Source organism: Antechinus flavipes, chromosome 4 (genome assembly GCF_016432865.1).
Source record: "Antechinus flavipes isolate AdamAnt ecotype Samford, QLD, Australia chromosome 4, AdamAnt_v2, whole genome shotgun sequence".
NCBI classification, from domain to species: Eukaryota; Metazoa; Chordata; class Mammalia; order Dasyuromorphia; family Dasyuridae; genus Antechinus; species Antechinus flavipes.
This window is the reverse complement of record NC_067401.1, coordinates 83,435,083-83,462,515: the sequence shown is the minus strand read 5'-3', so window position 1 is coordinate 83,462,515 and position 27,433 is coordinate 83,435,083. Positions and strand designations below refer to the sequence as shown.

The 27,433-nt window shown below is 35.4% G+C and overlaps 1 protein-coding gene across 1 annotated transcript in view; it reads right to left on the bottom strand.

Annotated features, from left to right (window-relative positions):
- Positions 1 to 27,433, bottom strand: part of SMYD3 (SET and MYND domain containing 3) — a 1,009,300-nt gene that overhangs the window by 219,084 nt on the left and 762,783 nt on the right. The window contains exons 6-7 of the mRNA XM_051993450.1: positions 11,607 to 11,674; positions 7,324 to 7,426 (exon numbers count right to left, since the gene is read on the bottom strand). Of these exons, the coding sequence (XP_051849410.1) occupies positions 7,324 to 7,426; positions 11,607 to 11,674 (171 nt within the window). The remainder of the gene's footprint in view (positions 1 to 7,323; positions 7,427 to 11,606; positions 11,675 to 27,433) is intronic.

Here is a 27,433-nt window from a genome sequence, read left to right as displayed (position 1 = left end):
TGCTAAAGGCATCTGTGACATACACAAAAAACCCAGCTCTTGTCTTCTGGGAAGCCTGACCTCATGTCCTTAGTTTTCAATGCTGTCTCTCAAGGAGAACATCACTTCTTGTCTTTGTATCCCTAATATCTAGTAAGATGCCTTGTACATAGCAAATGCTATGGATTACAGGCTTGTGGTACAAGAAAGCAGCCATGGGAATGAAACACAAAGTGGGGATGAGAATATGCATTTATATAAGCTAGACATTGTATTAAGTACTTTTACTAATATTACGTAATTATCCCAATTTTACTGCTGAGGAAATTGAAGTCAAATGTTAGGTGACTTTCCCATGGTCCCACAGTTAGTAAATGTCTGAACCTGCTTTTGAACTTAGGTCTCTGTGACTCCGGATCCAACAATTTTTATTGTCCCATCAGCTGCCCTGAATGAGGGAAGGCGTAGAAAGCAAGATGATTTGTTTCATTTTAGGACTCTTCTTAATTTCTGTCATTATGTCCCCAGTGCCTAAAGAGGTACCTTTCACATAAGTAGGTACTTAATAAATTCCTGTTGAATTCAATTGCATTTTAATTAGAAAAATAGATAAGTAGGATGGCTTATCCAATGGCATAGTCTTTTTAGGCAAGCCATTAAGAGGTAATGGAATGGCTCCATACCTTACTAAATGGCACTCTGCCTCACTTCATTCCATCTTAAGCTCTGAATAAAAATCGTGGCTCTAGGTAACATGGAAGGAATAATTTCCTGATAAGGACAGTTAAACATGGGAAAGTCACCTTTTTCCCCTGGGCTTTTTAAAATCCAATGGATACCTAAAATGGTATACTAATAGGAGGCACACACGATGCTCTGGTCAGTGGGGCTCTGACCTTTAGGCACATTTCTCAGCTATCAATTCAATTCTACTGTCATAGAGGATCTATTAAGTCAACAGCATCCATGAGGTGCCTGGAGTTAATCCACCAAGGTCATCTTTGCTCACACTGAGAAAACAACTCATAAGTTACTGCTATTTTGATAACAATAACAAAAACAAAAAATCCATCACTGCTCTTACAAAGAAGTCAGCTGGTAGAAAGAGATGAAAATTTTTTCTTTCAGCTACAGAACACTTAAAGAGATTGGGAAAGGTCTTGGATGGTTTCCCCATAACTACTTATGGCTGCCAACCAATGGACTCCCATTTTGAAAATGTGCCCATTCTCAGTGGAATCTCATCAATGAGAACATTAAAGTCCAAATGCAAAGATTTTCCCATTTGGAGGGTCATCGAAGGGCTAATGAATAGAGGTTTACAATGGGAACTAGCCTCATTGAAGTGGCTCTCAAAACTGCCCTGATGTACTACGCCATTTCTCAATCACTCAGAATTGTGGCTTCTCTCGGGCAACTAAAAGGAAATACCCAGCATTCGGCTCTTTGGCTGAATGCTATAAAGTCATATTTAATTTTAATGCTGAGAAACACAACCAAGTTTATGTTAATCATTTAATCAGCAACACATAAAAACCTTTATTAAAGACTCATTCGCCTGCTGATTTAATTCGGAATCTGTTCATTGAGTGCAAGGCTCATTTAGCTGGTACATATTCATGGAGCACAGCCATCGATCAGCTGTGGCTTTAATAGCATAAAATAAAATAAAATATTATTAACACGTGAATGCAGCTGACCACTTTGTCAATTTACTACAGCTCCCATGGAGAATGGAGTAAATAATTTCCAGCAGAAGAGTATTATTATTACCTTGGAAATCTTATAGAATGTCTTATTGACCTAGATTTTTTTTTAATCCATATTTGCTTGTTTTTCAGGCTTTAAATAATGGGGCAGCTAAGTAGTGGGGAAAGCTAGGTGATATAATGGCAAAGATCAGGCCTAGAGTCAGAAAGACTCATCTTCTAAGTTCAAATATAGCCTCAGCACCTTACTAGCTATGTGATCCTGGCCAAGTCACTTCACCCTGTTTGCCTTCGTTTCCTCATCTATAAAATAAGCTGGAGGAATAAATGGCAAACTACTCTAATATCTTTGCCACAAAAACATGAAATGGAGTCACAGAGAGTCAGATAAGACTGATACAACTGAACAACAATAAAAAGGCTTAAAAATCATAGGCTCACAGAGTGTCAGAGTTCATGCATCTGGCCAGCCAAATCCCAGTGTGGACAGAACCAAATTAAAATATTATCAGGAAATATTTCACAAAAGAAAATTTTAAAACAGATTACAATATAAATGTTAATTTGTGGTTTTCTAATGCAGCAGGCAGAGAGCAAGTCTATCTGAATTTAACATTACTGATTTAGTCCAAACCAATCATTTTACAGATAAGAAAATCAGAGAGATGAAGTTCTTTGTCCAAAGTAAGGTAGGTAGTTAAATATCAGACTCATAATTTTATCCCAGGGTTTTGGACTCCAAATTCTGTGCTCTTTTTTTGTTGTTCCATACTGCTAAATCTTGACTATGTATCTTGCTTGGAAATCCCAAGGCTAAAACATTTTAAATAAACCAGTTTTCCATGATCTGTAACCGGGTAGATAATAAGATGCAATTAACATAAAATCTAATCTGTATTACTTGAACTGAACTGATATAATTCAAACTTTCTTCAAAATCTACAGACCCTAAATGGAAAAGTGATTTTTTAAATTATCCCACTGAGAGATAATAGTAATACTTTTAATTCCATAGGTGTGGAACAGGAAAGGACCTTAGAGGTGCTTAGTCCAAACCTCTCATTTTAAATATTAGGAAAGTGAGAGGCCCAGGGAAGCTCAATGTCACATAGGCATCAAAGGTGGGATTTGAATACAAGTCCTTTGATTTCAAAGCCATTGAATGCTACCTCCCCTTTTTTTTGACTCTTTAATATCTAATAACTTTTAACAGTCTGACCAGGCTCTGGTGAGCAGAAAGTTTCTCCTCATTAAAAAGAAAATAACAAAAAACAAAAAAACAAGGACTTTAGTTTTAAAACTTGCATCTGAAAAATCATTACTTTGAGCACTTGCATGTAAAGCTCACGTTTCCACTGTTTGTTCAATAATATTATTGATAACAGCAAGAACCGTTGCTAGGTATGAATTCCTATGAGTACAGCTTGGATTGACCAGACTTTAGTTCATGTTTTATAAGAATGCCTGATCATAAAAGGCATTTCAGAGCTGAACACATCCCTGAAGGTGATAACTATTACCTTCCAGGTAAGTTTACTGCACCTTCATCTTTGTAAGGTCCTAGATGAAAGTAAAGGAAAAATGTCCAAGTTGAAACAACAAATCCTAAGGAATTCTTTATTAAAGATTAAAACCCTCAATACGGAGAGATGAGTGTTGGCATTGGTAATATTAGGAAGAGAAATCTATTTCTGGATCCTAGAATAGAAGATGGCCTTAGGAAGAGAGAAAGTTACAAAGGCTGGGGAACTTCCACAACTCATTCCTGTTATTGCTTCTTTCTTCCTGCTATTAAGATGTAATTATTCTCTCCAATCTGGGACATATTAGGAGTTCTGTTCTACTCTCTGTCTTCTCTAGGTCTAATATTTAAAGTTCTCCATTTCTATCTTCAAAACAGTCTTGTTTCCTCCACAGACCTTATTCTGTGGGCTTATTACTCACAGATGAGAGTTTTTCATTGTGATAGCTTCAAAAAGGTCTGTTTTGATAAAAATACCAGCTCTTGCCTGATACTATGATCTCCCCTTCTCCTACCTCAACCCCTCCAATATCTGAAGTCTTTTATGCTAGAAATTTCCATCCTTGATGCAACTTTGTTAATTAATATCCTTCTCTCTCCTCTTAAAGGTAGAAAAACCAATAAAAAGACTTCTAGTTTTACCCATAAAACACGGGTCTCTTCTGTATCGTTGTTTGTTATGTAAAACAACTTAGAGACTTCATACAGAAGAAATGAAGGAGGGGTATAACCTGGTTTTTGAGGCAGGTGAATATCTCTCTCCTATATATTCATGTATTCAATCCCCTCCACATATCTAATTCTCTCATTATCTTTTGCTCAAAGGGTCATAGAGTAAGAGTTGAAAGAGACTTCGAGGAGACTTAATCCAAGGCCCTCATATTATAGATGAGGGAAAAGAAAACCTGAAGGAATCAATGATTTACCCAGAATCACATTGATAAGTATCAAAGGCATGATTTGAACCTATGATCCTGCTTTCCTCCCCCTGCCCCCCCCCCAGTATTAACAAAGGGATCCAACTGCACATTTGCAGTCTCTTCCTCTTTTTGCTCATAATGCGCCTATAATAAAAAGTTCATTAAAAATTTTTTTTTGCTTCTTTTGTGGCAATCTCTTGATTCTAAAAAAATACCTGAAAAGGACTGGTGCTGTGATGATCCCATAAGTATTCTGAAATCCTACTTTGTACTCCATTTTTGTTTTTAGCAAGCTATATCCAGGCTAGAAAATCTGAGATTTGGAATAGAATTTGAGAGCTGGAAGAAACCACACAGGCCATCTATTCCAGCCCCTGCTCAATGCAGGGATATTAACATGCCTCTGCTTGGATGCTTCCAATGAATAACTATCATTATTTTAGCCAATATTAAGTGTTCTTCCGCCCTCTGGGGGTGCTAGTAAGGAGTGAAGGAGCTGATAGAGAGGTTAATATCAGGGTTGAAAAGAGAATTCCCAGTGATACTCTATAAAGCATAGAGCAATTAGTAATTATTTTTTCTATTTTGTCCAAAGAAACAGCAGGCATATGTTAAGCACAAAGGGGACTATCCTTCTTAATTCTAGTACCTCCCCTCTGTTAATTATTTCCTAATTATCCTGTAGATTGCTTTACATTTATTTGTTTATATATTGTCTCCCCCATTAGATTATAAACTTCTTTAAGTTAGAGAATTTTTTTGCCTCTCTTTGTATCCCTAGAGTTTAATCCAGTGCCTGTCATGTAGTTCGTGATTAATAAATGCTTAATGATTGACTTTCCTCAGAGATCATCTAGTCCAAAACTTCTTAAACTGTGGGTAGTGACCCCATAGAGGGTCATTGTAGATCAATGTGGGGGTCTTGAAGTTATAATTCATTGTCAATAAATATTTGATTTGTACAACTATTTTATATATCTATATACCAGAGGTCGCATAAAAATTTCTCTGGAGAAAAGGGATAGTCCAGTGCTTTTATTTTGCAGAGAAGGAAAATCAAGGTTGCACAGGTAGTAAGAAATAGAAGTAAGAAACCCAGGAGCTCTAAATTAAATAAGCCATATGAAGAGGCCATAGGTTAAGAATTACCTCTTACATAGATATGATTGTGGCAACCCTGGGCAAGTGATTTTAAGATCCTTTTTCCCATGAGAACTCACTAAGTTCCCAAGTTGCAGATCAGTTTCAGGTGGAGAGAGTTTCTTCACTAATGAAATCCCTTCCTTAAACCCTCCAAATTTAAATCAACATTGGAGCAATAAAAGAAGAAATTAGTCTTTTTCCCCTGGTGCCTAACGGTGCATTTCTGTAGTTCTTCATCATATTTTTAAATTTAGGGACAGGGTAGTTTTTTTGGTTGTTGTTGAGGTTTTTTTTTTTTTTTTTTTTTTTTTTGGTGGGGAACTCTGTCTGGAAAATGTCCCACAAGGATATAATAAGTTCTTTTAAGATGAATGAAAAGCAAATGGGAAGAGGAATCCAGGGCTAGGCATGGGAGGGGAGGGGAGGGAAGGGAAGCAAGGGGGCCAGTTAGAGTATAAGGAAGTAAGAAACCTTGCTTTTTATTCGTGCTTGAATGCTCCAGTTATTTCCATTAGTTATCCTTGTTCCTTCATCAGCATGGGGCAGAAGGGAGTGGCTGACTTAGTTTAATCTGGTTCTGATTTTGCTTAAGGGGAAGAAAAAAAAACACCACCAAAAACAACCTTTGACCAAAGCCTACAAATACCTGAAAATGGCAACAGAAGGGGTTCTTTCTGTTAATTGCTCCTCAATTATTATTACAATAATGTAAAAATAAAATAACTTTAGATCATCTCTAATCTTCTTTGGGAAAATCATGGTCACAGCTTAATTAGTAGTACATTTATTCTAAATATAAGAAACTCAGCATACATCTTTGTAAAGAAAAAAAAAACTCACTTGCTCAAAAGGAAACTAGCTTGTGATCAGAAATCCCTTGTTAACACAAAATAAGGTATTCGAGGGTTTGAATTTTATTTTCTATATGCTGTAAAAATAAACAAAAGCTTATAGCATTTGGATTTCGTGCAATAAATAACCCACTGAAATAAACTGAAGGGAAGGATAATATCAGGTTCTAGAAAAGCCCCTACCCCTATAAGAAACAAGCTGGGCCCTGAATCCAGCACAGGGCACTAGCCTCTAGAAAGGCCCTTTCTGTGAAGGATTCTCCTAGTAACCGAAGGAGCAAAAATAGTTATATTTCTTGGATATCAGAAAACTAGAAGTGAGAATATCCTTCCGGTTATAATATTCCATTTTCCCCAACTGTTTCCTCCTCTCTCCCCAGACTTTGCACTTTTGTCTAGGTAATTAGCACCCAGGATAGTAGGGAACAGGATAGTAATAAGCAGAACAAGGAGAAATGTCATCAATGACTTGGAACACCTGAGGAATCCCCTTTGAGTATTTCAGTATTTTTACTGCCGAAAGTCCTCACTGCTGTGGTGACAATTCAAACTTATTAGTAATGCTCATTTTATTGCTAGAATCCATTTATTCATTCAGTAAGCATTTACTAAGTACCTACTGTGCACCTGACACTGGAGATGCAAGACAAAACAGTTCATATCTTGAAGAAGTTTATATACTATTAGGGCAGGGGGCAATGATACAAATAAAAGTAAATATCCACATAAAGAGGATATAAAGGGGGTGATTTTACAAAACTGCTTTTCTCATACATATACTTCAAGTTTTTTTCATCGGGGCAAAGCACAAAAATCCAGATTGAATTTGTCTCCAGAGGAAGAACTGAGAATAAGAGGTTTTTAGATTGTGATTTAGAAGAATTGATGATGGGCTGGGGAAGAGGGAAGGGAAAAGGAATTAAGGAAGGGTTGAAGTTTGCAGTGATAAATCAATCAAGAAGTATTTATTAAAAGTTTACATTGTTTTAGGCACTGTGCTAGGTGACAAAAAAATGACTGTCCCTCAAGGGTCTCACATTGTCTACCAATTATTCTATTAATCTCCTTCTCCTTCATAAGTGGACAATAGTATGGCTTTTTTTGAAAGAGATTAGTGAGTAGAAGAAGAGAGGAAGACATCTTTGATGAAAATAAGTGGGGGTGGTAGGTGGGGACAGAATATAAGTTAAGTTCATTACCTCTTCTCCCAGAGGGATATTTCTGATTGCACGAAGGAAGAGATTGGGTCCCTCAAATACAATCACACAGTTTGGGTCACAGCTGTGATTCAGCAAAGACATGCTAGGTGGGAAGAAAAAAATAATTTTTAAAAATACAATCATAGAATTCTGTGTTTAATAGTGATCTTACATAAGCCTGCTTAATATAGTACAGCTAGCAATGGGTGATATGATGGTAGCATAATCATTAGAGTTTTGGGCTTGGAGTGAGGAAGAACTAAATTGAAATCTGGCCTCAGACACTTCCTGAGCAAGTCATTTCACCCTGTTTGCCTCAGTTTCCTCATCTGTAAAATGAGCTAGAGAAGGAAATGGCAAACCACTGCAATATCCTGACCAAGAAAACCACAAATGGCAACTTGAAAACCCAGGCATGACTGACTGACAAAACAACAAAAAGTGAGAGACATAAGGCCAAAATTTAGATCTCCTAATTCCTATCCCAAGACATTTTCTGACACCAGAGGACCCCTCTTTTCTGGAAACTACAAAAGGCTAGAGGATTATTATCAAGTCCAAGGCATCATTTTACAAATGAGGAAACCATTTCTTAATGTGACTTGAACAAATTTAAGTAGATACACCTTATATATATTTTTTCACAAGGAAATTGGGAAATAAACCAAAATACTCAAATGTTAAAATGTGAGAATGAACTTAAATGAATTTAAAACTGTCCAGAAGAATGGGAAAGAAGAATGTGTAGGAAGTAGAGAATGGAAATTTTCAAGTAAAGGTTAATAATCATTTTTCAGGGATGTTATGAAGGGAGGAGCTTACTGCTCAGGCACCAAATGAACTAGGTGATTTCTTAGGTTCCTTCCCACTCAAAGATTCTGTTTCTATCATGAAGAAAATAAATAACAGAAGCATCTCTGTCTAGATATTTCTCATTGGTCATCAAACTGAAGTTGATATTTGAGTTGAAATAATTTATGTTGAGCAAAAAAATGTTCATGTTAGGGATAGAGAGAGGATGGCTTCAAAAATTAACTGCTTAGGAATTTTAATTATGGGCTTAGGATACAGAAAATCAATTTACTTTCTATGCAATAAAATATTCTAAATGTAAGAAGCTCATTAGGCTTGTTTATGAATAAAAATGTTTTTGGTCTTTTCTTGGAATTCTAGTAAGGAAATGTCTTCAAGTATCTAATGGACTGTTCTGTTCTCAGGGACAGTGGGTTCTCTTTTACTTCAAGCATAGACTGGATAACTACTTTTCTAATATGTGGTAGAAAGGATTATTATTGACATATCAGACAGATAAAATGTCCTCTGAAATGTTTCCAACTCCTTTTTTTTTTTTTTTTTGTAAAATTGTATAGAATACAAATGAAGATAAGCAGAAGCACATTCTACTTAAATGAACACTGTGGATTGGGAACCAGGATACCTGGATTCTAGGCCTAATTGTTCCACTCATTGTGCAAATATAAGCAAACTATTACATTTCTCTGAATCTCAATTACTCATTTACAAAATGGAGCTAATTAATACTTGCACTACTTAACTTATATCCAGGGTAGACAACATAGTAGGATCTTTGAAGCATGACAAGTATGCATTTATTAGTCACTGACTAAATACTAAGGACTGGGGATAAAAAAGACAAAAAATAAAGTTTCTGACTTCAAGAAGCTTACATTCTATTTGGGGGAAAAGAAACAAACATAGCATTTATTTTTGTTCCATTTTTTTCAGTCATGCTGTTTCATCTTGTTGTTCAGTCTTTTTAAGTTGTGACTCCATTTGGGGTTTTCTTGGCCAAGATATCGGAGTGATTTGCCATTTCCTTCTGCAGCTCATTTTATAGATGAGGAAACCGAGGTAAACAAGGTTAAGTGACTTGCTCAAGGTCATATAGTTCATTAAGTATCTGAGGCTAGATATGAACTCAGAAAGATGATTTCTTCTTGACTCCAGGGCTGACAAACTATCCATTGCACCACTTGGTGGCTTATATAGTCCTTAAAAAATTTGTAAATCACTTTTTATATTATCACATTTGATCCTAACAACAACCATATGAGGTAGATATCATTATCTCCATTTCACAGATGAGTACAGTGGGACAGAAAGAGACTAAATGACTTGCCCAGAGTCACACAGCACAAACACATACCCATAAGCATATACAGCATGTATACGAAATAAATAGACATATGTGGTAATTTTTTTTTTTGGGGGGAGGTCCTAGCAGCTGCCAAAGGAAACTCAAAAGATTTCATTATAGAAGACTGAGCATGAGCTGAAGTTTAAAGAGAATGAATGATTTTAAGCAATGGAAATGAGGAAGACCTACATGTGAGTTATCTTAATTATTTATAACATGAAGGAGGTTGGCTCAATCTTCAATATCTCCTATAGCTCAAAAATTCAAGGATTCCATAATAGATTTCTGACGACATAAGAGTGGAACTATTATAGAGTGATTAAGAGTACATATGTTCATCTAATTCAGGGGTTCTTAACCTGGAAGCTATGAACTTTTTAAAAAAAATATCATTGTAAGTATATTTCAATATAATTGACTTCCTTTTTAATCCTATATGTTTTATTTTATGTATTTTAAAATATTATTCTGTCCTAAGAAAAGGTCTGAAAGTCTTTGACATATGGTGAAGTGCAAACACAATGCCTGGTACTTTGCAGGCACTTTATTGAGCCAAAAGAATCTCTAACACTAGAAAATATGAAAAAAGAACCCCAGATTTAGTAGAAAAGAGGGAAATGTTGTGAGATGATGTTGCTTTTTTGGAGAGGGATATCAGGTAATTAGATGAGAAGTCTGAGTACAGGTTTTAGAGCAAGGTTTCTTAAACTTTTTCCTCTCATGACACCTTTTTACACAAGAAATTTTTACATGACCCCAGGGATATAGGTATATAAAATAGGTATACGAAGAAATGTATTTTAAAATAATTCTTTGGCGTAAGTATAATTTTATTATTTATTAAAGACAAAGCAAATTTGTATACCAATGAGATGGATATGCTTCTTTATACATAAAGAATTAAATTTTGGCAGTATATTTGATACTGCAGGACAAAGAACATTCAGATACCTTTTACTATTGCCAAATTTTTCCCATGCCTTATATTCAGTTATATAGGTCCCTATGGTTTCTTCAGTTTAAGAAGCTTGTTTTAGAGAAGGAATTAGCAGAACTTGCACCAAGGATGAATTTAGAGATCATTTAAGGATCTTGGAAGTATATGTTCCTAATAAGAGAACTCAAATAATAGAATACTCTAGATTTTCCCCTTTTCTTCTTTGTGACCATTTAGTACTATGGGGATATAAGTAGAATGTAAAGTCTTTGAGGTAAAAGATTGGTGATTGAGTTTTGTTTTTGTCTTTGGCTGGGAATAGTAGACAATTAATGAATGTTTACTGTTTAATAGGAAAGCTACAATAAAAATTTACATTGTTTTTGCTGTTGCTATGGCCCAGTTTAACATTCTCTTCAGCTCTCACTTCATGATCCTAATCATAAAAAGCTAAGTTCTCCCTGAGAATAAAAACTAAATGGATTCCCAACTCCATATGATTACTGTAACCCATAATGGAAGGACAAAAGAACATTATTTTTTAAGATGAAAGTTTTCAATTCCTGGTAATTTATCATTAAGTTTCTTATTTGGCTCTTGCAAATAGCCTTCCTAGGTATCTCTGTGAGAGGAAAAAGGAAGAAAGCAAGGAAGAAGATAAAGAAAAGGGGAGAGAAAAGAAGAGAAAGAAAGGGGAAAAAGGGAAAGGAAGGAAGGAAGAAGGAAGGAAGAAAGGAAGAAGGGAGGGAAGAAAGGAAGGAAGGAAGGAAGAACTGAGGGAAGAAAGGAAGGAAGGAAGGAAGGAAGGAAGGAAAGGAGGAAGGAAGGAAAGGAGGGAGGAAAGAAAGGAGGAAGGGAGGGAGGGAGAAAGGAGAAAAGAATGAAAGAGAGAAGGAGGGAGGGAAGAAGAAAGGAAGGAAAGGAATGAAGGAAGAAGGAAGGAATAAAATAAAGAAAAACAGGGGGAGAAAGGGGAAAAAGAAAAAAAGAGAAAGGAGAAATGAGAAAAAAGAAAGAAAGAAAGAGAAAGACAAATAGAGAAAGAAAGTAAGAAAGAAAGAAAGAAAGAAAGAAAGAAAGAAAGAAAGAAAGAAAGAAAGAAAGAAAGAAAGAAAGAAAGAAAGAAAGAAAGAAAGAAAGAAAGAAAGAGACTTTTCTCATCAGTATATGAAATACTGTCCACAGTACCTAGGATACAGGCCAACACCAACTTCCTGCATCTCTCCATTACTGATGGTGAAACCGTTACAGATCACCTGTAAAAACAAGAAGGAGAAATCAGGGTTAACAGAAAGACATTTTGGAAACTTCATATCCAAGAAAAATAACTTTTCAAAATAAAATGCAGGGGGTGTTTTTGAAAACTAGTTTGGTGATACGTCCAAGACCAGTGGTGACACTTTTTTAAATTTTTAACTGATCAGATCAAGAAAGTACTCTACTGGAAAATTTCAGGCTATTCCATGCAGAAATATTAGAATTTCACAAAAACAAAGTATGGGAATTAAAAAGGCAGATCTGTATGTTTATATATAAAAGAACACAGTCATATAGAATCTACCGAAAAAATTAGCTAGCATTTATACAATATAGCATCTCATATGTACTAATCACTGTGCAAAGTGCTTTACAATTAGTATCTCATTTGAGCCTCACAACAACCTTGGGAGATAGGTGCTGTTATTATCTTCACTTTACAAACTAGGAAACTGAGGCAGAAATTAAGTGATTTGCCCAAGATTACATAGCTAGTAAATATCTGAGACTGGATTTGAACTCATCTTTCTAATTCCATGATCAATTCTGTCCATTGCAACCTTCCTCTAGGCTTGCAAAAAAAAAAAAATACTGCAAAATTCACTGCGAGGTGATTCTTAGGACTGACAATATTGTTTCATCCAGACAAAATGAAAGATACTCTCTTAACTGCCAATGTGAATGTGTGCATCACCAAGCTAAAGTGGCAGTGCGGAAAAGCAGATAAATAGTACAATGATATAGAGTGAAGCCTGGAAGTAGGAAGATCTAAGTTCAAATGCAACCTCAGACACTTCTTAGCTGTAAATCTACTAAGCAAGTCACTTACTCTCTACCTCAGTTTCCTCAACTGCAAAATGAGTATGATAATAATAGTATATGTCTCACAAGATTGTTTCAAAGGTCATATAAGATAATATTTATAAAACTGCTTAGTGTAGGGTGATTTTTAAATATTATTATTTACTTTTCTTTTTTGGCAGATTTTATATAACCATTTTTTCTATACACATGAACACAGGAATCTCATTTTTAATGCCACACACCTTTTGTGTGTGTGAGAGAGATACAAATATTTCCGTATGTTAATAGCTGATATAAGAGGAAATTGCACACATACATACCCCCCCAAGGTGTTGGAGGGCAATGATTGTATGTTTTTTAATTGCTATAACTTTGAAATAAATATTGCTTGTAAATGCTAATCTGATTGCCCAGTTCTCTCATTTTCCCTCCCCCACCCCATCTCTCTTCTCTCTCCCCCTCCTTTTTCATTTTCTTTTTTCTCTCTCCCTTTCTCTCTCTCTTTCTCTCTCTCTCTCTCTCTCTCTCTCTCTCTCTCTCTTTCTCTCTCTCTCTCTCTCTCTGTCTCTGTCTCTCTCTCTGTCTCTCTTTGTCTCTCTGTGTCTCTCTCTCTCTGTCTCTCTCTCTCTCTTTCCCTCCCTCCCTCCTTCCTTTCCTTTTTTCTTCTTTTTTTCCCTTCTTTTCTTTTCTTCTCTTTTCTCTTTCTCTTCTCTCTCTCTCCCTTCCTGCCCTGGAAAAACAAAAATGAATACTAGAGGTAAGGCAGTTACTTCAACTGCATGCTAATTGTAATTCTCTTCTACCACATGAGGGAAAAAAGGAACAAGAATCAGAAGACATTTCTAAAGATCTAATATTAACCAGTACATAAACCTTAAGCAAGCAACACTAATACTGAGAAACTTCCATTTACTCTTTACTCATATCTCATGCTGAATTTTGCCAGCTCTCTGTAGCTTATCATGATTTGGCATCTCTTCTCCATAAGCTTGATAAAATGTAATTTTAAAACAGGAAATAAAAAGGTACACATACATATGTTTGGACCTCATCTAATTTAAATATATTAAATAGTGCCTGTTTTCCATTAGCTTTAATAGATCATGTCTACAAACTCTTTGTATGTATGTGGAGTGGTAGAAATGCACTACAGTAAATTCTGGATTTTCTTTGGGGTTTATTTTCAACATTTAAAATTTTATATGTATCTTATCACACATTATAATTGTAAAGCAGAATCAGGACATTACCTTAAATAAAACCACAAAGTAAGAGCAAGAATTGAGTTTCTGCTGAACTCTGAATTGATCAGAAGCCAAATGCTCTTTTTTCTTCCTTTATACTAAATTACTAAAGCCAAACCAAAAAAAAAAAAAAAAAAAAAACCCATGCATACACACACACACACACACACACACACACACACACACACACACACACAACTTTAAAACTTTCCATTCATTTAGGATGATTTAAAAAAAAAAACTAGCCTTTTGTAATACTTTAAGATTTGCAAAGTGTTCTACATATATTATTTAATATGGTTCTTATAACAACTCAATGGGGGTAAGTGCTAATATTATTCCTATTGTACATGTGAGGAAATTGTACATGAGAGAAAATATATGATTGACTAGGGTCACAGAACTAGAAAATAAAAGACAAGATTTGAATTTGAGTCTTCTTCTCGCCAAGTCTGGTATGCTATGTACTATGTACTATAGCCTCCAAAAACAAAAAACCCCAAAACCCCAAATGTTCAAAATGTTCTGTAAATAATTGAGACACTGAACAAATACAATTGTGTATACCTGATAGAAGCAACATGATTAATAAACACATGACCTTTCTATTAGGGGTATTTAACCTAGAACAGTCTCAGGGTGAAAGGGGATGACAGAGGCAAGATGACAGACAAGTGGCTGATAGGATGGAAAGTAGGACTATCTTGTAGGAAGGGATTTGGAGTTTGGAGAAGAATAGAAATGGAAGAATAAGAAAGAATAGGAAACTAATTTTCTCTGGTAAGTATCAGGTTTAGCTTCTCATACTCCTCTCAGTTTTGAGTTCATTCAGTCCATTCAGTGGGTCCTAAACTTCTTGCTCTTTTCTGCCTCTGATTTACCCTCATTCTCTCCTTCCATGTCCCATCCTAGAGGATATTGGAGAACAGTAGACACCTATCTAGAAATGGAAAGAGTATCTTTCTATTGGGAAAAGATTTTTTTCATTTATATTGTTTGCTATTGGTAGCTGGTAGAGGACCTGATTATTGTAGCTACAACAACACGGCTGAGGACCAGCAGGATTAAGTTTCTAACCAATTTCTCATCAATTTCTGAGAGATAGGAGAATGCAAGAAGGAGGAAAAGCATTCCTAAAGAGAATGAGAGGATTTTTGAAGGTCCTCAAAAAGAAAAATAGATCTATAAAGGTAAATGGCAGGAAGTTAAAGGTCTAAGATATGGAATAATCAGACAAAATTAAATTGAAGGCTCCTTAGTTGTTACAATTCGGATAATATCATCCCCAGGATAATACACCACGATCCAGTAGGATTTATACCAGGAATGCAGGGCTGGTTAAATATTAGGAAAACTATCAGTATAATTGGCCATATTAATAATCAAATTAACAAAAACCATATGATCATCTCAATAGATGCAGAAAAAACATTTGATAAAATCCAACATTAATTCCTATTAAAAACTCTTGAGAGTATAGGAATAAATGGACTTTTCCTTAAAATAATCAGTAGCATTTATTTAAAACCAGCAGTAAGCATCACATGTAATGGGGACAAACTGCAACCATTCCCAATAAGATCAGGAGTGAAATAAGGTTGCTCACTATCACTGTTACTATTTAATATTGTATTAGAAATGCTAGCTTTGGCAATAAGAGTTGAGAAAGAAATTAAAGGAACAAGAATAGGCAACGAGGAAACCAAATTATCACTCTTTGCTGATGATATGATGGTATACTTAGAGAACCCCAAAGACTCTGCTAAAAAGTTATTAGAAACAATCCACACCTTTAGCAAAGTTGCAGGATACAAAATAAACCCACATAAGTCATCAGCATTCTTGTATATCACTAACAAAACCCAACAGAGTTACAAAGAGAAATTCCAACTAAAGTAACTACTGATTATATAAAATATTTAGGAATCTATCTGCCACGGGAAAATCAGAAACTACAAAACACTTTCCAAACAAATTAAGTCTGATCTAACCAACTGGAAAAATATTAAATGCTCTTGGATTGGGTGAGCAAATATAATAAAGATGGCAATACTACCTAAACTAATCTATTTATTTAGCGCTGTACCAATCAGACTCCCAAAAAACTACTTTGATGACCTAGAAAAAATAACAACAAAGTTCATATGGAAAAACAAAAGGTCAAGAATTTCAAGGGAATTAATGAAAAACAAATCAAATGAAGGTGGCCTAGCTGTACCAGATCTAAAATTATATTATAAAGCAGCAGTTACTAAAACCGTCTGGTATTGGCTAAGAAATAGACTAGTTGATCAATGGAATAGGTTAGGTTCAAAGGACAAAACAGCCAATAACTTTAATAATATAGTGTTTGACAAACCCAAAGATCCCAGTTTTTGGGATAAGAACACATTATTTGACAAAAATTGCTGGGAAAATTGGAAATTAGCATGGTAAAAACTAGGCACTGACCCACAATTAACACCATACACCAAGATAAGATCAAAATGGGTTCATAACCTAGGCATAAAGAATGAGATTATAAATAAATTGGAAGAACATAGGATAGTTTACCTCTCAAACCTGTGGAAGAGGGAGGAATTTATGACCAAAGAAGAACTAGAGATCACTATTGACCACAAAATAGAAAATTTTGATTATATCAAATTGAAAAGTTTTTGTATAAACAAAACAAATGCAGACAAGATTAGAAGGGAAACAATAAACTTGGAAAACATTTTTACAATCAAAGGTTCTGATAAAGGCCTCATTTCCAAAATATATAGAGAATTGACTCTAATTTATAAGAAATCAAGCCATTCTCCAATTGATAAATGGTCAAAGGATATGAACAGACAATTCTCAGATGAAGAAATTAAAACTATTTACAGACATATGAAAATATGGTCCAAATAATTATTAATCAGAGAAATGAAAATTAAGACAACTCTGAGATACCACTACACACCTGTCAGATTGGCTAGAATGACAGGGAAAGATAAGCGGAATGTTGGAGGGGATGTGGGAAAACAGGGACACTGATACATTGTTGGTGGAATTGTGAACACATCCAGCCATTCTAGAGAGCAATTTGGAACTATGCTCAAAAAGTTATCAAACTGTGCATACCCTTTGATCCAGCAGTGTTTCTACTGGGCTTATACACCAAAGAGATACTAAAGAAGGGAAAGGGACATGTGTGTGTCAAAATGTTTGTGGCAGCCCTGTTTGTAGTGGCTAGAAACTAGAAATTGAATGGATGCCCATCAATTGGAGAATGGTTGAGTAAATTGTGGTATATGAATGTTATACAATATTATTGTTCTGTAAGAAATGACCAGCAGGATGAATACAGGGAGGATTGGCAAGACTTACATGAACTGATGCTAAGTGAAATGAGCAGAACCAGGAGATCATTATATACCTCAACAATGATACTGTTTGAGGATATATTCTGATGGAAGTGGATCTCTTGGATAAAGAGATCTAATTCAGTTTCAGTTAATCAAGGATGGACAGAAGCAGCTACACCCAAAGAAAGAACACTGGGAAATGATTATAAACTGCTTGCATTTTTGTTTTTCTTCCTGGGTTATTCATACCTTCTGAATCCAATACTCCCTGTGCAACAAGAGAACTGCTTGGCTCTGCACACATATATTGTATCTAGGATATACTGTAACCTATTCAACATGTAAAGGACTGCTTGCCATCTGGGGGAGGGGGTGGAGGGAGGGAGGGGAAAAATCGGAACAGAAGTGAGTGCAAGGGATAATGCTGTAAAAAATTACCCTGGCATGGGTTCTATCAATAAAAAGTTATTTTAAAAAAACAATTCGGATAATATTAGAAAGCTCTTGCCATCCTGTCCCTCTCTTATCCCAGCTTCTTAAATTGTAGTTTGCTTGTAACAATGGGGGTTGCAAAATTATGGTTTGGTATCAGTAAATATTTGATTTGGATAGCTATTTTATACATTTATATACCTGGAATCATGTAAAAATTTCTTAGGCAAAAAAAGAATTACAAATGGATCTATTGTTTGGATTGGGGCACTTGGGTTTCAGTGGACAGAATGAAACACCTGAAGTCAAGAAGACTAATTTTCCTGAGTTCAGATTCAGCCTCAGACCATGTGCAAAATTGACCGTAGGCAAGTCACTTAACCCTGTTTGCCTCAGTTTTCTCATCTATAAAATGGAATGAAGAGGGAAATAGCAAGCCATTCCAATATCTTTGCTAAAATTCCCCCTATATGGGGTCACTAAAAATCAGGCAGAATTAAAACTGAACAACAACAATAAAGCAAAGTACATTGTCACAGATCAAATCCTGACTTTGATCATTTTCTTTATGTAAAACTTTAGGCAAATCACTTTATTGACCTGTGTTTCAGTTTTCTTAACTTAAAGGGGAGAAGAGGGGGCAGAGTTGGACCTGATAACCTGTGACCCTTAAATCTATGATCCTAATCTATTCTTTATTCTTTGAAATATTTGTCAGGTAACACATTTTAGAAGTCTTTTAAAATGAACACTTAATAGTTAATTTGGGTGGAGGGGAGAATTGCATGTTACTTTGCTTATTTTTATAAAAAATTGAGATAAAAGAGAGAAACACCGTGAACACATAGGCAAAGCATATAATTCAGTGAATGACAAGCCTGCCAACCACAACAGGGAATTCTAATGCAAATTAAGAAAGGCCTATTAAAAAGATCATCCCAAAGAATCAAAGCAATTACATGAAAAGAAAAAAGGTTTTCCATGTTCAAAAATTAATATTTGTATTAATTTAGAAATGTTTTCATTTAATTGGCCACAATATGGAACTGAAACATATTTTACTATTATCCTTTGTGTTAATGAATGCAGCTTTATGTTCATTCCATTATTCCTTAGGAAATGTTTTTAAATCTAATCTTGCAAAGAGACAGTATATGAGTAAAGCAAATTCTCTGAAATAAAAAGCATCTCAGAAGCTGGTACTAATAGGTGACCAACCAACCAAACCTGTGTGCCTTCTAACAGTCCTGAACAAAAGGAAAAAATTAAAAAAGTTTTCTAAACAAAGACTATATAGTGTGTGAAGATCCAAATTCTAGGTCCCAAGGACAATGAATGTTCACTCTTAATAATGATAATAGCTATTGTTTAGCTAGATGGAGCAGTGGTTAGATTGCCAGGCCTGGAGCCAGCAAGACTTAGTTTTAATTTGGCTTTGTGATGGTGGACAAATCACTTAACCCTGTTTACTTTAGTTTCCTCATCTATAAAATGAGATGGAGAAAGAAATGGCAAATTTGTCTAGTATCTTTGCCAAGAAATCCCCAAATGGGGTCACAAGGAGTTGAAAACAATTAAACAAAAATTATCATTTATGTAGAACCATGACAAATTTCATCTCATTTTATGCTCATAAAAACCAACACTGGGAAGTAGGAACTACTGTTTTCATTTTTCAGATGAGGAAACTGACATTAAAGGATTTGTCTAGTGTCATATAGCTGAGAGAAAATTTGAACTCAGGTTTTCCAGACTCTCTTGAGTCACCATCCAGTGATCTTCCTGACAAATGCAGTCTAAAGCAACATGCCGTGATGTAGACTGGGTCATTTCACAAAAAGCAATTATTGTACCCATTTAACATCTCACATGTAAATTTAAATGTTATGTATTTCCTTAAAAATTTTTTTGACAAATAGATTTTTGATGACAATTGACAATAAGTCAGTTATATTTAGAGTGTATGGGGAAAAAAATCACCTTTAGAATTGTTAAATGAGTAGGTATTAAAAAAAAAAAAAAACAACTCACACATGCATGCCCACAAATATATTTGACAGCAAAAAGCAAACCATAAACAGAAATATAATTGAATATTGTTGGGGGACTCCAATTATAGGTATGAGTTTCTGACAAGCACAAAGGAGGCTGTAGCCATCCTTTACTTTGAGGAAGCTAAAACCAGCTGAAAACTGATTTGCCTGTAGGCTCATGGTACAAATAGCTAGGCTAGCCATAGGCATGGTTACCCAAGAACACAGATAAATACACATTTCCTGTCATTTACACTTTTTTCAACAAAAAGAGAAAGAAGCCTCTATTAAAACCCACAAAGGACAATGACCAGACTTCTAATGACAATGTACAAAAGTGATACATACTTTAGATTAAAACTTAGAGATAAAAATTTAGAGATGACTTGGTTATAAAGCAATAAGCATTTATTAAGCACCATTTATTAGTTCTTAGATATGGAGAAGGTACAAAGACAAAAACAAAATATTCCTTGGCCTCAAGATGCTTGTATTCTGTCAGGGGAAAAGACATGTATAAATATAAGAAGATAGAAAATATAGGGATTAATTACTAGGTCTATGTCCCAAGGAAATCATAAAGAAGGGAAAAGGACCCACATGTACAAAAATGTTTGCAGCAGCTCTTTTTGTGGTAGCAAAGAATTGGAAAATGAGTAGATGCCCATCAATTGGGGAATGGCTGAATAAGTTGTGGTACATGAAGGTAATGGAATATTATTGTTGTATCAAAATGATGAGCAAGCTGATTACAGAAAGGCCTGGAAAGATTTACATGAGCTGATGCTGAGGGAAACAAGAAGAGCCAAGAATACATTGTACACAATGATAGCAAGAATGAGCCATGATCAACTTTGAAAGGCTTGGTTCTTCTTAGCAGTTCAGTGATTCAAAGCTATCTCAATGGAATTTGGACTGAAAATGTCATCTGCATGCAGAAAAGGAACTAAAGAGACTGAATGTAAATCAACACATGCTATGTTCACTCATTTTTTCTGTTTTTTTTTTTCCATCTCTCCCATGGTTTTTCCCTTTGGTCTGAGTTTTCTTTCCCAATATGATTCAGAAACTAATGTGTATTAAAAATAAATAAACTTTCAATTTAAAAAATTGCAAAAAAGAAAAGGTAAAGAAAACATAGGAGTTAGGGCTAGGGCTAAAACCTATAGATTTTATTAATGTAAATAAGCTCCCACTGAGGGAATTTTCTCTATCAGCGCAAGTCAGCACCTAAAAGATTAAGTTAATAATAATAAATATTAATAACTAACATGTATATAGTAAACAGATTTGAACTCAGGAAGATGTCTTCCTCACTTCAGTACAGTGCTCTTTGGAGTCACCTAGCTTAAAACCACAGCAACATTTCTCCTGCTCTAGGATTTAAAAGAGAATTTCTACTTCTTGCTTGGCTAAGTGATCCGTAATGTTCTTGCTGTTAAATAAAACCAACTTGTCCCTCTCTATGTCTTTGCATGAGAAAGAAACTATATTTGTTATTCTACCCAGGTTGACAGAAGCCCCAAAAGAGAGAGCTAAGGCAAAGTCCAAGGATGTTAATAGGGTGAATCCCCTGTGATGGTCTTTCTTTAAAAAGGAGAGACTCTACCATCTCCTTTCTCCCCTCAAGTACTTACTTGGTTGCTATGTGGTTTACTGATTAATTACCTACAATTGATCTCTTCACTGACAGTTCTAGAGATGCTAAACTTAATTTCAAAGCTACCTAGACTTTTTAAAGGGTCCAGATGCACTTTCCTTAATTCAGAAATTTAAAAACAATTATGCTTTAAAAAATTGTTCTAAGTTGACTTTTTCATATCTTTCAAAATTTCTTTTCATAATTTTTCTCCACACAGTATGGGCAGAATGTTGCCCTATACTTTCCACAAATAGATAGGCACTTTAAGAATTACTTGGGACAAAATCCTATTTTCTAAACAAGATTATTCTGCATTTAAGTTTATTAAGCTCACAAGAGGGAATCAAAGAAAATGGAGAGAGTTGACAGATATGAAGTAAAAAGCATTTTTCATACAAAATAATTGTATAGAACTATGTAGTGATTTGTCTCTTTTGTTTAGAAAGCATAGTAAGCATCATATATAGTATATGCTTCCATCTCCCTTTGGAATTCTCAAAGTCACATTTATTACTAAGTGTGAAGCCAATTTTCTTGCAAAACTCTTTCCACAAATCTAATATTAAAGGGACTTAAATGATTTTTCAGAAAGATAGAAAAGGGAAAGGAAAACAAGGAGAGAGAAAGATGGAGAAGAGGAAAAGAGGGAAAACATTAAAATATGAAAAATAAACAGGTGAATGAGGGAGAGAGAAAGAAGTTGGGGGGGGAAAGGGGGCAGGGAGAAAAGGAAAGAGGAAGATAGAGAAGGAGAGAAGGAGGAAAGGGAAAGAAGGAGACAGGAAAATAAGAAGAGAGGGAAAGAGGGAGAGGGAAAAAGGAAGAGGAGGGAAAGAGCAAAAGAGGAATGGGTAGAGAAGGTGAGAGAAAGAAAGAGGGGAGGGAGAGGGTAGAAGAAGGAAAGAAAAGAAAAAGGACGAGAGAAGAAAAGAGAGAGAAAGAAAGAAGGAAAGAGAGAAAGAGGAAGAAGGACAGAAAAGGGGAGGGAAGGAGAGAGAATACACACAGTCTTGGTATTTGTGTGTGTGTGTGTGTGTGTGTGTGAGAGAGAGAGAGAGAGAGAGAGAGAGAGAGAGAGAGAGAGAGAGAGACAGAGAGAGAGAGAGAGAGAGAGAGAGAGAGAGAGAGAGAGAGAGAGAGAGAGAGGTATGTATGTATACTATGAAATCCTGTAATCCTTTTTTTCCTCACTATGACCCCTCAATTGTCAGTTACTTCTTAACAATACATAATAGGAAGAGCTTTCACTCCATAAGGAATGCAGATACAAGACATCGCCACAGAAGACCAGAGAGCTGACAATTTTCTGTCTTAGTTCAGAGAAAACTAAAAAATTTAGGTTCTCAGGAAACAGCAGCAAGGGATGCTGATGACTGGATGTGATTTGAATCTCAACTTTATTTGGGGATATTTTACTTGGATTCAGCTCTAGTTTTGCTTCATTCCTCACAAATTCACTTCTCTCTCTCTATGGTAGTTGAAACAAAGATCAATGTGAACAGAAATGGTTCCTGTGACAGAGATTAAGCAAAACAGACTTAGCAGGGAATAAGAAAGCCCCAATATTGGAAGACATAGTATGGAAAACTGCATTCAAAGAGGAACTTCCAATTTAAAGCACTTTTTTTTTCCTACAGGAAGAGAAAGGGTGAAAAAAAAAATGGCCCAGCACAATTCTGGCCTCCTTTCACACACCATTGGCAGTGAAAGAGAACAGAAGGGAAAATGTTGCTAAAGTTAAAAGGTGTTTCCTCCCACAAGAACCAAGGTTTGCCTTTCCTTGAATGGTTTTTATTCATATGGTGGCGCCTTCCTTCTATGGAGCATGACCCACTTCCCAAATGACCATCAATCTACACAGCAAGTCATAGCAGGAGGTGGAGAAAGAAGGGGTGTATGTGTATATGTGTGATAAATTGTGTAGTATCATCAATAGTATATTCAAGAAGGAGAAACTAAGGTACAAGTTCAGGAACCATTTCCAAGACTCAATATACCATCTACTTAAAAATGAAATTAATTTTTTATATTTACATAGCATCTTATGCTTTTCCTCTTTTTAGAACTGTTGATATATTTTGTTTTTAATCATGTATATTCTAAATATTTCCCCTTCCCCTTCACTACACAGAGAGCCAGGAGATAATTAGGTAGCATTAAACAAGATCAAGAAAGACTTTTTGGAGAAGGTGAGCTTTTATGGGGACTGGAAAGAAGCTAGGGCAGTCAGTCAGGCAATAAATATTTCTAAGCACCTACTATTTATAATAAATATAAGTGCCAGAGGCAATAGATGACTCCGTAGATAGATTCAGGTCTGGATTCAGGAAGACTGAGTAAAAATCTGGTCTCAGACACTCACTAGCTGAGTGACTCTGGGCAACCCACCTTTATCTCTGTTTGCCTTAACGTACTGAAAAAGAAAATGATAAACCATTTCAATATCCTTGCAAAAAAAATCAGAAAAACCCATGGACAGTGCTGGTATGACATATATAATCCATGGTGTCATGAAGAATTATTATTATTTTTTTGCATTTTTTAAAATTTTTATTTAATAATCACTTTATATTGACAGAATCCATGCCAGGGTAATTTTTTTTTTTTTTACAACATTATCCCTTGCACTCGTTTCTGTTCCGATTTTTTTCCCCTCCCTCCCTCCACCCCCTCCCCTAGATGGCAAGCAGTCCTTTATATGTTGGATATGTTGCAGTATATCCTAGATACAATATATGTTTGCAGAACCGAACAGTTCTCTTGTTGCATAGAGAGAATTGGATTCAGAAGGTAGAAATAACCCGGGAAGAAAAACAAAAATGCAGATAGTTCACATTCGTTTCCCAGTGTTCTTTCTTTGGGTGTAGCTGCTTTTGTCCGTCATTTATCAATTGAAACTCAGGTCTCTTTGTCAAAGAAATCCACTTCCATCAAAATATGTCCTCATACAATATCGTTGTCGAAGTGTATAATGATCTCCTGGTTCTGCTCATTTCACTTAGCATCAGTTCATGTAAGTCTCGCCAGTCCTCTCTGTATTCATCCTGCTGGTCATTTCTTACAGAACGATAGTATTACATAACATTCATATACCACAATTTACCCAGCCATTCTCCAATTGATGGGCATCCATTCATTTTCCAGTTTCTAGCCACTACAAACAGGGCTGCTACAAACATTTTGGCACATACAGGTCCCTTTCCCTTCTTTAGTATTTCTTTGGGATATAAGCCCAATAGAAACACTGCTGGATCAAAGGGTATGCACAATTTGATAATTTTTTGGGCATAATTCCAGATTGCTCTCCAGAATGGTTGGATTCATTCTCAACTCCACCAACAATGCATTAGTGTCCCAGTTTTCCCGCATCCCCTCCAACATTCATCATTATTTTTTCCTGTCATCTTAGCCAATCTGACAGATGTGTAGTGGTATCTCAGAGTTGTCTTAATTTGCATTTCTCTGATCAATAATGATTTGGAACACTCTTTCATATGAGTGGTCATAGTTTCAATTTCATCCTCTGAAAATTGTCTGTTCATATCCTTTGACCATTTATCAATTGGAGAATGGCTTGATTTCTTATAAATTTGAGTCAGTTCTCTATATATTTTGGAAATGAGGCCTTTATCAGAACCTTTAACTGTGAAGATGTTTTCCCAGTTTGTTGCTGTCCATTTCTAGTAAACATAAAGAGTGGGGGTGTTACAGAGAATTGAACAGCAACTTACGCATACCTATTGTATAAGATAAGGTGCCCCGAGGCATTATGGAGTGTTTATCGGTTTACTGGACACATCTGTGTATAATCACATATGTAAAGCATAAATCCATGAGGAAATAAATGAAAGATCTGTATCTTAATTGGTATGGGAAAACCCCAATATGTGAACTCCCTTTTCTCAGGCAAATCATAAAAATTTTGACTTCTTTATGGGTAGATAAGTTTTCGGTAGAGAAGTGAATAGTTTCACATATGTAAATGTACATATATACATTCATTTGTATATGATATACAGAATGGGACAGTGGATAAAAACATGGCCTTGGAGAGAAGAAAACTTGAATTCAGGTTTTTCTATAGAGAAGTGACTATTTTCACTTACATAAATACACACTTACATATTCACTTGTATATCACAGGCAGAGTGGGATAATGGACAAAGGCATGGCCTTTGGAGAGGGGAAAACTCAAGTTCATGCTTTGCCTCTGACACATACTACCTATGTAACTAGTCATCCAACCTTTCAGGCCCTGGGCAACTGTCTAAGATTAATTACAAACCAATTTGCCATTATGCATGAATGGGAGGTATTTCCTGACTGGAATTCCCCCACACTGATGCAATCATGGGTCTGATCCAAAAAAATAGAAATAAAAATTCATGCTTAATCATTGACTTCAATGCTTCAAGGATCTGTGATTATTACATCAGCTCAGGTACTTCTCACCCCAGCATAGATTCTACCCAACTTCTGACCTCAGTGGATGGCTGCAGTGAGTGGCTATGAAAGAAGCGGAAATGATCACCCATTGGCTGGCTTTTTAGTAATGATCCCCTCCAGTGCTGAACTAGGCTGATGGCAGATACACAGTGTTTCACCAGGACCCTACTCCAAGCCTTTGCTGCTTTGGAGGACTGGCAGAACCTCCGAAAACCCAGAGATGCATCTATTCTCTAATGAAACAACAGGGCAGTATATATCTATATATGTATGCACACAACACAAAAGCATACATATTTATCCATGTGTATATAACATTCATATACATATATATCTCAGATGTGTATATATTGCATGCATGTGTAAATATGTGTACATATACAAATATATACACTGTAAACATAAATTGGTCTATTATATATATAACAATGCAACATATGTATAACTATATAAATGTATCTATGAATATATGAAACAATGTATACATATATCAATACCTATATGTGTATACAACTTATGCAACATGTATGTTACATATATAAACTTTATAACATATAACATGTGCTGCACATATATAAACACATATAAGCATCTCTAAGTATATGCAACATGTGAATACAAATAGAAACATCCATATCTACCTCTATGTATATACATAGAATAATGTTGTACCTGAAAATGAACAAATGTGTGTGTATCTATATTTGCTGCTATTCAGTCATTCAGTGGGATCAGATTTCTTCTCAAATATGCAGGAACCAAAAATAAATGTGAATAACTATAAAACAGGCATGCAATGTACATACATATAGAGAACATGTATATATGCATATATGTGTGACTAGATATTTATATGTAAAAATAAAATGTATATATTTTTAAACTTAGGAAAATATATTAGTATAGAAAGCACTAATTGTGATGGCTAAATATGTCCATCTATGTAGCATTAAGATTTCTTTAAAAGAACCAAAAGTTATCCTAATTGAGGCGAAACATCTTAGTCCAGAAGTCTCCAATGATTAGTTCTAAGTGATGTTACAAGGAATTGCACAGAATTTAACCTTATTCACAACTTCCAAATCCTCCCCATGGTGAATGTTTTGTCATGTTCTAATCAAGAACATTCCTTACTTCATAGAAAATGCTTTTGATTTCAGCACTGTTCAGATATAGCAGTATGGATAGATCAAATTTAGTACCTTTTCTAGCACTCATGGAATAAACATGAATTTTGAAAAATGTAACTACCTCTTTTGATCAATTCAAACTTTTTATCTAATATATCCCAAGATTAATCAGTGGATAAAGAATAGGACTCAAAGTCAGGAAAACCTCAGTGTGAATCTTGCCTCTGATCTGGGCAACTCATTTGACATCTCTGAGGACCAGTTTCCTGATCTGTAAAAAGAAGGTGATAATAACACTGATCTCACCAGGTTGTTGTAAGAATCAAATGAGACAATATGTATAAAGTATTTTGCAAACCTTACAGCACTATATAAAAAATAAATATATATATAAAGTTATTCCATGAAAAATAATAATGACATGTATCATCCAAAGGAGAGGGAAACCTATAGTATATATATTTAATGTGTTCTGAACACATATTGTAGATAACATGGATATGGTTGGTATTTGGTGGAGTGTGGGATAGGGAGAGATAGAGAGAGACAGGAAAAGAAAAGAGACAGACACAGGGAGACAGAGAGAGGGAGAGAGCGAGAGAGAAAGAGAGAGAGACACAGAGAGAAGAAGAGGGGGAGAGAAAGGGAGAGGAAGAAGGAGAGGGGGAAGGAAAGAGGGGGAGGAGGGAGAGAGA